We start from the raw sequence: 13,562 nt of genomic DNA on the forward strand, positions 1-13,562 counted from the left end.
CTGTGTAGAGATAATGTAGGTGTTTGGAGAGGAGGCACTTGGAGGCACTCTCACGGACATGCTTAATCTCCCTGGTTTTGGGAGAGAGAGAGGGTCAAAGCTCAGATATCATAAAGAAAGTCCGGAGGAGATCACAGCATGCTGGTAAACTACAAGTGCAGGGGCCCTTGATAAATTGGTGCAAACAGCAGGCCTGCCTTTCACTCGGATGGACTGAGCCTAACAGTGCCTGCCTTCCTGCTTGTGTGTCTCTGCCACCGTGTTGCCTTGGGATCTTCCAGTTAGCAAGGTAATGCAATAAATTTACTCTTTGCATTTTAACTGGTTTTGTGCTCATTAGAGCTGCCAGTCTCTGCCAACACAGACACACACAAAATCCTTATTTGCATTAAATACATATCGTTGCACAGTTGCTACTCCCACTTTTGTTATAGTACAGAGTGCCTAATGCTAATCTGCCAGAGCCCAGCTGTTCTCTATTTGCTTAACTACATCTGCTAATGGAAGGGTAAATATGGTGATGCTGATATGTAGTCTGTCTTTCAAATCCCATTCATCTCTCATGTCTGTTTGCATCTCTATGGATGGCAGTGATTAGCACAAAATGTCCCTTCCCTGTTTCCTGCTCCCTTTCAGCTCTTATTGTTAATAGACAATCTTACTGCATGCATCATCAGCCTGATTGAATTCTCATGTAATTCTGTCTTCAAATATATTGTATTAATATCTTGGAGTTTTGGTGTTTTCACCTCTTAAAATGTTCTTGAAAATTTTTTTAACTTTTGTTTGTTCGAAATATTTACTTACACATTTTCCCCTTGTCTAACTCTATTCCTTTACTGATCTGACCTTTTCAAAAATCTTTTCTTGTAATCTATTTGTGTAATTCCTAGCCCAATTCCTATTTATTTTTTTCTGTTTTGCAGTTCTCCATGGTTTTTATTACTTCTTTAAATGTTTGACATCCAAGTTATACCGAGATTTTAGTTCTGACTACAATGCACAGATACCTCTGTACTTACTATAAATAGCAGGGTAAATGTTCTGAGCTGGCCTTTACATTCCTGCAGGCTCTGAATTGAGTAAAGCATGAATCTTGCAGTGAAGAGAGGTTCAGAGGGCTGCTTTAGCTCGAATATGCTCTCAATTTATTTAAGTGGAGAGTAACGATGGTCACCTCCCTTGTGACACTCAGTCTCCCTGACTCCACTTAGACAGGGCTTACGAATCCTAGATTTATCCTTTAGGCTGCTGTAACAAATACATTCCTTGCATCTTTCTTCTGTTATATATTGTATTTTTGATGCCCTTGCAGAAAGACCACGTAATTAGAAAAAGTAGAATATGCTCTATGATTTAATTTCAACTAGACTTTATAGCCAGAAGGAACTATATTTTAACTTCCTGTATACAACAGGTCATGGAATTCATCCACTGTATGGACACATACAGTTAAAACTGGTCTAAAATATCTGGTTTAGGAAAGAGTGGATCTTGGCATCTTTCACTTAAACTCAAATCCAAATTTTCCAGAGTGCTTGAAGCAAAGGGAAGATCTGGTTGTGCCAAAACTTAGGAAAGTTCACATTCTGTGGTCACAAGAACATGGAACATATATCTGAAATTCGCAGCAAGAGATTGCAAACAGTCCTTCAGATTAATAATTATTCGATAGCAAGACTGGGGTTGGTAGAGACCACTGTTTATTTTCTTATATTTACCAAAATGTAAGAGTGGGTTTTTTTCCTATAGTCTGGCTGTAACATGCTACAAAGTAAAATTCTATTGTCCTGTTGCTTTGAAGTAAGGGTAGTCTTTCTTAAGCATAAATTGCTTTCCTCTCCTGTTTGCAACAAAAGGCTTGTAATGGGCAGGCCCATAAACACAGAGGCAAAATATTTCCACTGTAATCTGTACAAAGACGTTCCAAAGTTGTCTGTATGTTTTCCAGTTCTTCTTTTGCTTATATTGGTGCTAAGTTAGTTTCAAATTTCTTGCCTTACTTTCCTCTCTATGAATGTAAACACAGATTTAGTTTTTCTGTCTACATTGACATAATCTCAGCCTTCTCTTCCATAGGAAGCTGGAATATTTATCAGCAGAAATGAGCCTGTTGGAAAAAATCTGGGTAGTGGTAATTGGAGAGTGAGTCAGTGTCTGGAGTCCAGCTGTGCTTACTACTCAAGCCTGACTAGAGCCGAGTTACTCAGATTTCTTCAACTGTCTGACATTGGCTTTTTAAAAAAAAGGCTTTATATATAGTGGATGCATTTTCTTGGCTGAGAACATTTGTATAAAGGCAGCAAATGATATTTCACTATTGCAGTGGCATGCAAGAGCTATGCTCTTGCAGAAGCAATTCATTACCTAAGCACAAACCAGCATGTCTGAAAGATGGTGTGGCATCAATAGCTCTAAATGCACCAAAAATAGTTTGATATGCAACCAGGTCTGTGACTAATATTGCAAAAAACCTACATCCTGACCCTGAGAGGCAAAGCTTTGCTATTTCTTATTGCACGCATTTACAGTGATTGAAACTTAAGAAGCACAAATCAATTCCTGGTTGGTGTTATTTTAATTACTAGGCTGTATTCTGAGGCTTGCTTCATCAACATCCCAAACATTGAAGTTCTAACCTTTGGACAACACATAATTTTGAGGAAAATAGCATTTAAATGTCCTTAGAGAATATTATGATACTAAATACTAAATTTAAAGCAGATTTTATAAAATTAAGGTCTTAAAAAATTGTAATTATACTTCTAAATTTTCCACAGACTAAAGAACCTCAGTGTTACAGGGGATATTTTTTACCTAATTTTGTTACCAAGACTGAAGGAAAAGACCCAATTGTGAATCATTTACATATTTTAATTTCTTTACAATTTAATAGTGCCTGAAAGTTTTGAAACGAAGGCTTTTTCATGTTTTGCATAAAATTAATTAAAAATGTATATTTAAAACAAAATAAATAGTACAGACAAGCTAAAAATTGTAAAATTTTTGACTACAGACAATACAGAGGCCAAGATGAAAACAACAGTACTACAGGTAGCACCAAAAAAGTTAGGATTGAAATTTGTGGGGAAAAAAAAATCTATCAAACACTTAGAATCTCAGTTAAAACAGAAAAAGTCTTTGACAATCAGCTGGATTAACATTTTCAGGCAACACATTCAGGCTGAAATTTTGCCAGCAGAATGATATCTAAAACAGTTTCAGGTCATATTAAGATCTGATGTGGTTGACCAGTTTCTTATCTCAGTTTTTGGCTTATTCCTTGCAATTAAAATTGTATAAGTAGCCCAAAATTCCAGGAAAGCAAACCTGACAAGATAGTGTCTTGTATTTGTTACAGGTACTTATAAACATTATTTCTGGTGGTTTAGATTGATTTCAGAATTTAAATAAACTAAAAACAGAGGAGAAAAGACAAGGAGCCATGTTACCCTTTCCTCTCTGTCCACATTACTCCACAGATGTTACAAGACTATTCTTTCCAGCTCTGTGTAGCTATAAAGCCAGCAGTGTCTGCTGGAGTGTAGAGAGCTGGAATTCTAAGTATCTTTGTTCCAGATGGGAAAACAAAGTGACCCACTCAGTCTGCAGGAACAGGTCACTGGATAAAGAAGATCTCCATGATGTATCTGAGACCTGGCATAATTCCTAAACTCTCTACACCATTAGAAGTACAGCATTTATTCTATATATTTAGGAGAACACAGACAATTTGGCTTTTTATGGATCACCTTTTTTTTCTTTCTCCTAGCTTGCCTACAGTCCTCTGCTCCATTTCACACACAGCCTCTTCCCCACTCATGTTTCCTAGTTCCTCCTTTTCTTCCTCACTGCCTGAAGATGACAGTAAATGTGAACATAGCCTGGACACTGCTTAGTAAAGTGGTGGCTATCAAAAGTGATAGATGACTTCAGCTGTCTTTCCTCTGGGTGAATATACATCTAGGTCTCTTCTATTTCAGCTATCAATTTTAAGACATGTTGAATGTTAACTATCTCCAAGATATTTATCTATCTATATTAATTGAAATTCACTGTTACCAGCTGCCAGCTCAAACAAAATTCTGCTGCTGCTGTTGTATCCACAACAGCCTGCAAAGGCAGCCAGCAGAGATCAGCTACACAGACAGCATTTGCCACTCAAATAGTGAGTCCATGTCTTCACCACAAAATGTCACATGGAATGGGGACATTGCTGGTAAGCTAATATGGTGCCTATCTTGCAAATTACAGCACATTGTTTCTGATGAAAAATAAAACTTCTTGTCATTATATTTATTTCTCAGTTCCCTTCTATGTCTTAGAGAAGATAGTTTACTGTTAAGGTCCTTAAGAATTGTAACTATCAGAATTCAGTTCTATAGAACTTCTGAACAGTTTATCCTCTTAATTTACCTATCCACAACTCTTTAGCAGTTTCATCCAAGATACCCAGATGTCCCAACTATCTCAGAATAGCACATATGCTGCTGATCTGAAGGCAGTGCCCAAGGAAATAGAAAAGTATACAGGAATTTTAGTCCTTAGCACCACCTGTATGTGTTAGCCTAGAATTTTCTAGGTTTCACAGCAAAAGTATTTCTTGATTTTCATGAAGGCGTTTCCTTCATTACTATTATATTAATATGAAAATAATAAATAATATCTTCTGATTGTAGTGAGGCAAAGAGGAAAGTGAGAAGTCACATAACAATAAAGGGAATCAAATAGTTCTGAAACTCTCTAAATGAGAAATAAGGGAGTTCCCTGGATGTGAGCCAGGGTTAACTCAATTGTCATAAGCAACATTTTTGCATCACTGTAATTATTTTACCTTGAAAGCAGCTTTAACTACTACAAATTCACACATGAAGGAAAGCATTTAATGACTGAGTCCTTTTTTTAAGTAATAAAAACATGTCTTTTTGACAGTTTTCTATCAAAAAATGTTTGAGCTATGTGATGTTTTAGGAGATAAATCAGTTTTGTCTATTTTTCGAATGCAAGACAGACAAGTTCTAAAGGCAAAGTCAATATAATAAATAGAAAAGATAAAACATAACTCCTACCAATGCTAAGGAGACTGATAACCAGTCACGAGACAGAGCCTTGGTATGGAAATAAATCTCAAGCAAGCAAGAGGACCACCATGCACTACCCCATAACTAGGACATTGGATTAAAGTGTCAATATTATTTCATTGCTATTATCACCAAGGATATCAGTTATATAAGAATGTGGCATAAATATGGGAACAGATAGATATCCTTCTACAAACGAAGAAAAAGGGGGGTGTTTTCCATCTGTAATGTTGAACAATGAAATACTGAATGAATTGACAAAAAATATTAATAGCCATTGATGCATCTTTAAAATCACTTTTTACCCCTGTCTGCTCACTAACATCAGGGCAATGCAGAGCACAGGTGGGTTGTCTTTTCATACAGATACCTGTATCTGCACAAAGTGCAGGAGCTGCAAGTACAGGAGCAGCCCAAGCACCTGCTTAATGTGATCTGGTTTTGACAGTGATTGGTTCCAGATGCTGCAAAGGAAATTTCCACAAAACCCACGAGGTAAGCAGTCATGGAAGAACTGATGTATAAGGACAGATTTTTCCCAAATTTACTGTTTAGCTGGTTTATGCCCTGAAGAATGGCGTCTTATGCCCTTTCCAAACTCACTCTCTTCCATCACCTCAATAATGTACATCCTGTTTAGTGAAGCCTGTCTCTTTCTTTCTGTAGTCTGCTGCATTTTTCCCCCATCCCCAGGGCTTTAGCAGTCTCTGCACCAAGTATCCTCTGACACCACAGCTGAACAGACTCTGCTCAGACCGCAGAAAATGAGCTGTGAGTCCATATAGAGACAAGGAAAAAAATATTCTAGGTATGGTGTGCCAGGATTATTCGTAGCTCAAGGATTCAAGAGGGAAAACACTGGCACAAGAAGGTGTATAACCGTAAATTAAAACAGAAAGGAAGGCTCTTTGGCCCAGAGACTATTCAGGAGCTTCTTAGTCATGTCACCAGCACCATCAATGTCAGTGGAGCTGGTGGTAGGTGGCAGCTCAGCAGCCATTGCAGGGAGCCACGGGACAGCATGGGACAGCCTGCCCTCCTCATCATGACAGATGCCTGGCTGAGCAGCAACAGCCTTGGGTACCATATCCGGAGCATGGGTATATCCTTAACCTCAGAGGTCATTAAATGAAAACTGACTTTGTGAGTCAATAAGCATTTGCTTGATACCTGTAAGATGGACATGTCATGCTTGTCGTGGGGTCATGGAGAACATGCCCAAGCAATCCAATTCAAAATAGAGCCCACAACAACAGATGTGCGCTTATTGCTGAAACCTACTGCACTCTTAACCTCAGTCCTTATTGAAAAATCAAATCCATGGATTATGTATTGTATAAAACACTGGTGATGACTATGTAAACTGGGAGAAATTTGCACCTTTATGGGTCTGTGTTGCAGATACCTGATTGAAGCAAATATTTTTCAACATGCTATTTTAGTCTCTTTAAAACCAGCCAATTCCTACCACTCAATTTGCTTACACTGCAGCTATTTGACCCTTGACATTTTCAGATTCAGATTCACCATAGGTCACCAGTTGCAATGTGTGTTTTCAGTTTATTGAGTAGATAACCACAGCCATGTCTATTTTGTTTTTACAAGCATTTTTGTTCAGTTACACTTACAAAGCAGTCAGCAGGATAATATTTCATTAGGTCATCTTTTTGAATTAATATTTCTTTTGCATTAGTAACAAGAATATCCTCAGCAGAATATTGTTGCTAAGTACATTCATTCAGTCAATTTAACCACTTAAAGGCTAAGTCTAATTTAAATTAATTTACTTGGCTGTCTCGTTGTATACTGCAGAGGGAGAATGGTCTCAGAGAGCAAAAGATCTCCAGTATATTTTTAATATTTACACTATCCCAAGATGAATCACTCTCTAGGAGTCCTCTCTCTTTCTGCTGAGTACAGAGGTAATCAAAATGACAGATTTAAAATGGATGCCTGTGGACACACTGCTAGAGGCCTAGGAAAATTACAGTCAGGGAAATCATTCCCAGGCTGAAGTCTCTCCTGGTTCTCTCAGATCCTTTCCCAAGCTGATAGCATGTTCAGTTCCGGCAGGGAGTTTTTCCCAGGACGATAGTTTTGTCAAAATAGAATGGAATTAATAACATAGATTAACACCTGGTGCTGACCATGGGACCCGTCCTGAAGTACTGTCCCAGAGGCGTTTTCCCAGTTATCCAATGAACTACTGTCTTGTCTTAGTTCAGCGAGACACCCTATAACTATGAACTGCCTTCTCAATAAAATGCCTTCTTTTCCCCGAGGAGGTCTGTGTTGCTATCATTGCTTTCTCTAGCGCAGTAGTGACATCTGGAGGTTCCACCAAGATCGCACTCAACTGATACCGCGCCTGATCGAAGCAGCGCCTCGACCGCACGCGTCTTCAGAACCCGGCCCCGGAGCAGTGAAGGAGCCACACGGACCCGTCAGCGTGCCGGGAGCCCGGACAGCCGAGTCGCCAGGAGCCGTCTGGGAAGCCAGAAGACATCGGACTGTTCTTCCCCTCGTCAGAGAAAGGTACTGTTTTTATTCCCCTGTCCCCTGCCTTAGCAACTAGGTGGGAAACCGGTTTCTAAATGATGGGAAATCGCTTAAACAGGAGAGAGGAATCCATTCTCTCCATCTGGAAGGGTGTGCTGGAAAGCTTAGAAACCCCGATTCCAGATGGGGATCTGATCGCCTTGCTAGCTTGGGCCAAAGAGAGTGGATTCTCTGATGGTCCAGGAATAGCTTTTTCTCCGGCAGCATGGGGACAGCTGGGACACCGTTTGTGGGGTGCTCTGCGGACTGCAGATCCTTCGGTTTCTCCTCTTATAGTTACTTGGGGACTTATTAACCAACTCATAACAGAAGACGACGAGGAGGAGGGGAGTAAGATTTCCAAGAGCCTGCAGGACATTGAGACTCCCCGCCCAGAGACTTCCCGCATGGAGTCTCCCCGGGCAAAATACCCCTTGCCCAAAGACTACTCTCGGCCTGTTTATCCGTCTCCGAGGGATTTTGTCCAGCCAAAATACCCTTCGCCAGCGGCACTGGAGATATCAGGTACCGAGGCGGGAGGCAGGGCAGTGGCCCCGCGCTGGGTGGACCGGCCACGGGAGCGAGAGTTGCGAGCGGCTCAGGCGCGCCCTCTGCAGACGGCCCGGCCGTGACGGCTGCGCCCGTGGCGCGGCCCGGCTGCAGTCGCGGGACTCGTGCCGCTCACGGGCGGCGCAGGAGCAGGGTCCCCCCCGCCAGTGGGCTCGGGAGCGGGGACGGGGTGGCAGACACCGCCGGCTGCGGAGGTAGGGGCAGTGCCGCCCGTTCCCCTCCTCAGTGATGTCACAGCCTGGCCCACCTCTTGAGGTGCGGCCACGGGATCCCTCCCCGGGGGTGGGGGGGGCCGTGCCATCTGGCACGCTGCCCCCGGTGTCGTATCCCGCTCACTCGGAAGCGCAGGCTTCTCCCTCTGGTTCAATAGGGATGCCGCCGGGTTCCTCTTCGTTCCCAGGGTCGCATCCTGCCCCACGGACAACGAACGGTGCCACCGCTTCTGTGCCTGTGACAGCACCTGCTGTGTCATCTCCTGTGGGGCAGGGGCAGCCTTCGTTGTTCCAGCCCTGTGCTTTTAGTGGCGATGGACAGCAGACCCCCCTTCGGAGGCGTGGTTTTGCTTCGGAGAGTCGGTCTTGCACCGGTCCTGCAGCTTCTTCTCGAGGCAGCCTGTGGACCCTTCCACCATGTTCGGTGACAGTGAGGCCAAAGAATCATTGTAGCTTCTGGGAGGCGGTGAAACTCGGAGCCTTGCAGCAGGGAGATTGGGACTTGCTGGAACGCCTGGGGATGCCACGGGGGGGTGTCCTTCGGATGGAGGAGGGTGTCCAGGTAGATCCAACTGAGTTCATCCTGATCCCTGAGGGAAACCTGCCACCAAGTGATGGTGAGGATCCCCACGGGACCGGGGGAATCTCAGGCTTTTCCTGTCTTTAGGGCTTTTCCTGGTTCGGGATTGCCAGGCAGGTATGACCCCATAGCTTGGCGTGTGGTTCAAGATTTACAGGACAAAGTTGCACGATATGGGCTTGGTTCTGCACAGGTCATGCAAATTGTTAGGGTGCTGAATACAGACCTGCTGGCACCCTATGATATTAGACATTTAGCCCAAGTGCTGTTCCAGCCTGTTCAATTTAGAGTGTTTGAGGACAACTGGAGGCACATGGCTGAAAAGGCTGCTGCAGAGAACATGGAGCGGCCCCAGGCAGGCCCCAGATATGCTGTGGGGAGTGATGCTTTGATGGACCAACATTGCTTCTCTAGCCCTGACCTTCAAGCTACCTGGGATCCTCTGATCCTGGAGCAATGCCAAGAAATAGGGTTTGCAGCCATGCTAAAGTAATGGAGGCTGTTGCCCCAAAGCAAAGATATGTGAAAATTACTCAGGGTCCTAGAGAACCCTTCTTACAATTCGTTGAGAAGGTCGCAGCAGCCTTGGAGAAACAAATTGAGGATGATACTCTGAGACAGTTGTTATGCAAACAGCTGGCCAGGGACAATTCTAATATCGATTGTGCTAAAATTATACAGGCTCTGCCAGGAGACCCCTCCTTGACTGATATGATTCAGGCATGTGCTAATGTAGGTACCACAGATCATGAGATCTCTACTTTAGCAGCTGCCATGTGGCACCATCAGAAGATGTCGGGGGGTGGTCAGCAGAAGAAGGGGAAAAACAAGGGCAAAATAAGCAGAAGCCACAGCAGCAGAAGGCTGATATGCCTACTTTTCTGTGTGCTAGATGCAAAAAGCCAGGTTTTCTAACAGAAGGCAATGCCAGCGCTGATAGGTTGGCTAACCCTGCCTGGGCGGCACCTCAGCCTGACAAGATTGCGCAAGCCCAAGCATCGCGTGGGTTTTTCCATCAAAATGCACATACTCTGCAGAAGCAATTTCATCTAACAGCCACTGAGGCTCGTGACATTGTCACCTCTTGTGATAACTGCCATGGCCTTGCTGCACCTTTACCGGCAGGGGTGAACCCCAGGGATCTCAAGGCCCTGCAGCTTTGGCAGACAGCTGTCACTCACATTGCTGAATTCGGCAGGTTTAAGTATGTGCATGTGTCTATTGACACCTTTTCTTCTGCCGTGTGGGCATCTGCTCATACTGGGGAGAAAGGTCACGATGTGATTGCCCATTGGAGAATGGCCTTTGCAATCTTGGGCATACCTTCTGTGGTGAAAACTGACAATGGCCCTGAGTACGTCTCTCAAAAGGCGAGGCAGTTCTTGCAGATGTGGGGAGTCTCACATAATTTTGGCACTCCACATGCTCCAACAGGCCAGGCCATTGTCAAATACTCTCTTGGTACTCTGAAGCGTGTTTTGGACAAACAGAAAAGGGGAATGGCTGGAGAAACACCACACAGCCGACTGGGAGAAGCTTTGTACACCATCAATCACTTTACTGTGCCACGATTCCAATAATCCTGTTATTGTGAATCACTTTACCTCGTTACAGGCCTCGGATGAGACACGTCTGCCTGGAGCGAAGGTCTTTATACATGACCTGACCACGAACAAGTGGGAGGGCCCACATGACCTTATTGTTTGGGGTCACAGGTACGCTTGTGTCTCAACAGATACCGGGGTACGCTGGCTGCCTGCGAGATGTGTCTGCCCTGACCTGCGACATCAGAGACAGAATGTGGCCGATGCACAGCCTTCAAATGCTGACCAGCATGCTGATCACCAGCCCGATGGTCCCTCTGCAAGCAGAGGATGACCATTCATCTGCTCGTGGTGGAACTGTTTTTAAGCCAATTAAAATATTGTTAGATAGGCTTTTTGAACTGCATTAGAGATAATAGGTCTGGTGAATGGTGGAGGGTTTTTTGTCATTGTAATTAGCTTTGTAGGGAAGAAAGCACCAGGTTTGAAGATTTTCCCTGGGATATCTTCAGATTTCTTGAACTGTGTTTGTTTTCCTTTGCAAAGGGCCCTGCAGGGGATTGCAAATACTTCTCTTCCTTTTTCTTTTAAACTAAAAGGGGGACTTGTGGAAACACTGCTAGAGGCCTAGGAAAATTACAGCCAAGGAAATCATTCCCAGGCTGAAGTCTCTCCTGGTTCTCTCAGATCCTTTCCCAAGCTGATAGCATGTTCAGTTCCGGCAGGGAGTTTTTCCCAGGACGATAGTTTTGTCAAAATAGAATGGAATTAATAACATATATTAACACCTGGTGCTGACCTGAAGTACTGTCCCAGAGGCGTTTTCCCAGTTATCCAATGAACTACTGTCTTGTCTTAGTTCAGCGAGACACCCTATAAATATGAACTGCATTCTCAAGACAATGCCTTCTTTTCCCCAAGGATGTCTGTGTTGCTATCATTGCTTTCTCTAGCGCAGTAGTGACAGATGCCCACCCCTGCTTTTATGCAGTGTATATATATGAACTTCTCTGCAGATGGACTGCAAAGAAATGTCATTACATAGACACAGCTTGAAATCAGTTAGCTGATGTGAATGAGTGGTTTAGGTCACCTAAAGAATCACTATCAAAGGTGTTAGCAAAATCATGTGTCATTTTATAAATTTGCAAAAGCATGACTTAAAATTTGATGGCAAGTTTCACTCTATTATTTATTACACAGATGAAATACACAAAGGAAAATTGTATTAGGTTGAATTTGCATGGAGACCAGAGTCACAAAAGGGCAAGGGGGCGAGGGAGATCCTCCCACTGAGACACAAGGCTCAGAGTTGACCCCTTACTTTCTAAACTCCTGATGGAGCCTAGGTGTGGTTGAATCCAAACTTCACCTCAGACTTGGTCAACAGTTTATATCTAAAGGGTTTAACAACTCTTAATAACTGACTAACTTAACAATGAATGATATAATAGGATTTACAATAATCCATTATTCCAGTAATAATAGCAGTAGCTGAATGACAAATCAGAGATGGTAACATTCACACTACACTTGCTATAAGGTATTTACATCGATTCACACACAACAATTATGTACTGTCCTAGGGTGACGTTATGGTGCTTGTATCTCCAGTCGTGTGTTCTGTTTGTGCTTGGTATTATGTCCTGTGCTTTCAGGACTGACTCTGAAAGTGAAGGTTTGTTTTGTCTCGTTATCAGCCGGCTCACCTCCCCCATGGTCTGTGTTTAGGAGAGCTAGGCTTGCTTGCTTGCTTGCTTGCTCGCTTTTGCTCCTACTTTTTTTGCTTTTGCCCTTGCTTTTGCTTATTAGTTAGTTCAGCTAGGCAGTCCAGTATTTTCCCTGGACTGTTTTTTTTTTCTCTCCCTTTCCTGAATACCATCAGAGCCTGTTCTGGACAGGGACCTGGGAAACACCAAGAAACACTGGGAGTCTGCATTTTCTGATCTGCAGCAGTCATCCCCCAGCGCCAGAGACCGATAACTGGGCGACCACTCGCTGGAGAGACTTTCTGAGTTTGTCATCCATTCAGAGCAGTGAAAGAGTTTTTTGTCATCTGGTGTTGGTTTTTTTTTTTGTGCTGGGGAGTGTTTCGCTTGTTAAATAAACAGGTTTTTTTCCACTCCTTTCTGAGGAAATTCTTCCCGAACCCAGTGGTGGGGGGAGGAGTCGTGGGGGCTTTCTGGGGGCTCCTTCCGGAGGTTTTTCCCCAAATTTGCCCTAAACCAGGCTATGTACTTGTTAAAAATTCTCCTCAAGTTTGGTGGAATACGTTGTGGAAGGGGCTGACAGCTAGTCTGTGAGCCAGAGGAGTGAGCTTCCTGCCCGAAACCCCAAGTAAAACACAAACTAACAGAGTGTCAGTTTATGCGGTGCTTTATTCGGGGCCCAGGGACCTGCGGACTCACGTCCAAAGTCAGGATCCCACCAGTTCCCTTTTTTAGAGGGTTTTTTATACCCTTTTTACAAATGGTTTACGTGCAGAAGTACACATTCTTCTAAATAATATAGATACATTCACCTTGTAGATAGCATTTTACGTCATAAATCTTACATGGTTGCTTATCCTAGGACTATAGTGTTCTCCCCCTTAATCTCTCTCTTACGCCACTGCCCACCACCAGTACTTTATTTATGATTATACTTTAACCTTATCACTAACAGTTCTGCATGCCCTGCTAAATCTTTTGAACATTGTTTTCTCAGCACAGCACATTCCTAAGTTAGTTTCCCAGGGCCTACTCTGGGAACTGCAGTCTCCAAGCCTTAGCATTACTACTACTATTATGGTTTATACACTTTATATTCCAATAGTCAGGATTTCTAGTCCATACGGTAACAACTCCCCCCTTTTGAGCATTCTTCAGAGTCTTCTGCAAGGATGCTCAATTCTTCTAAGTGATAGTCTCTAGATATGATGGTGGAGGGTTGTTTCGAGAAGTTGGTTGAGTCACTTCTTGTCGAGTCAGGGCCTTCATGATTTGCCGTGTGTGTGTTCCTTCTTTAGCAATCATCCCTAAAAGACATCTATACATAA

The 13,562-nt window shown here is 43.3% G+C and overlaps 2 protein-coding genes across 2 annotated transcripts; both read left to right on the top strand.

The window, feature by feature from the left end:
* Positions 1 to 8,417: 8,417 nt before the first annotated feature.
* Positions 8,418 to 12,647, top strand: LOC148224475 (uncharacterized). Its single transcript, XM_088162781.1, has 2 exons — positions 8,418 to 9,018; positions 10,717 to 12,647. Exons 1-2 carry the CDS (start codon positions 8,418 to 8,420, stop codon positions 10,857 to 10,859), a joined length of 744 nt encoding a protein of 247 aa, XP_088018907.1. The 3' UTR covers positions 10,860 to 12,647.
* On the top strand, positions 9,026 to 10,708 carry LOC148224476 (endogenous retrovirus group K member 8 Gag polyprotein-like). Its single transcript, XM_088162241.1, is given in 2 exon segments — positions 9,026 to 9,463; positions 9,466 to 10,708. Coding segments are annotated over 2 exon segments (717 nt in total). The 5' UTR covers positions 9,026 to 9,177; the 3' UTR covers positions 9,897 to 10,708.
* Positions 12,648 to 13,562: the final 915 nt, after the last annotated feature.

The sequence above is a fragment of the Sturnus vulgaris genome, chromosome 3, assembly GCF_052056855.1.
Source record: "Sturnus vulgaris isolate bStuVul1 chromosome 3, bStuVul1.hap1, whole genome shotgun sequence".
NCBI lineage: Eukaryota > Metazoa > Chordata > Aves > Passeriformes > Sturnidae > Sturnus > Sturnus vulgaris.

Excerpts from the sequence above, each read along its gene's own strand:
- LOC148224475 (XM_088162781.1), top strand. The coding sequence starts at position 8,418 with ATGTCACAGCCTGGCCCACCTCTTGAGGTGCGGCCACGGGATCCCTCC. Across the intron at positions 9,019-10,716 it reads AAACCTGCCACCAAGTGATG|ATACCGGGGTACGCTGGCTG; the intron begins GTGAGGATCCCC and ends GTGTCTCAACAG.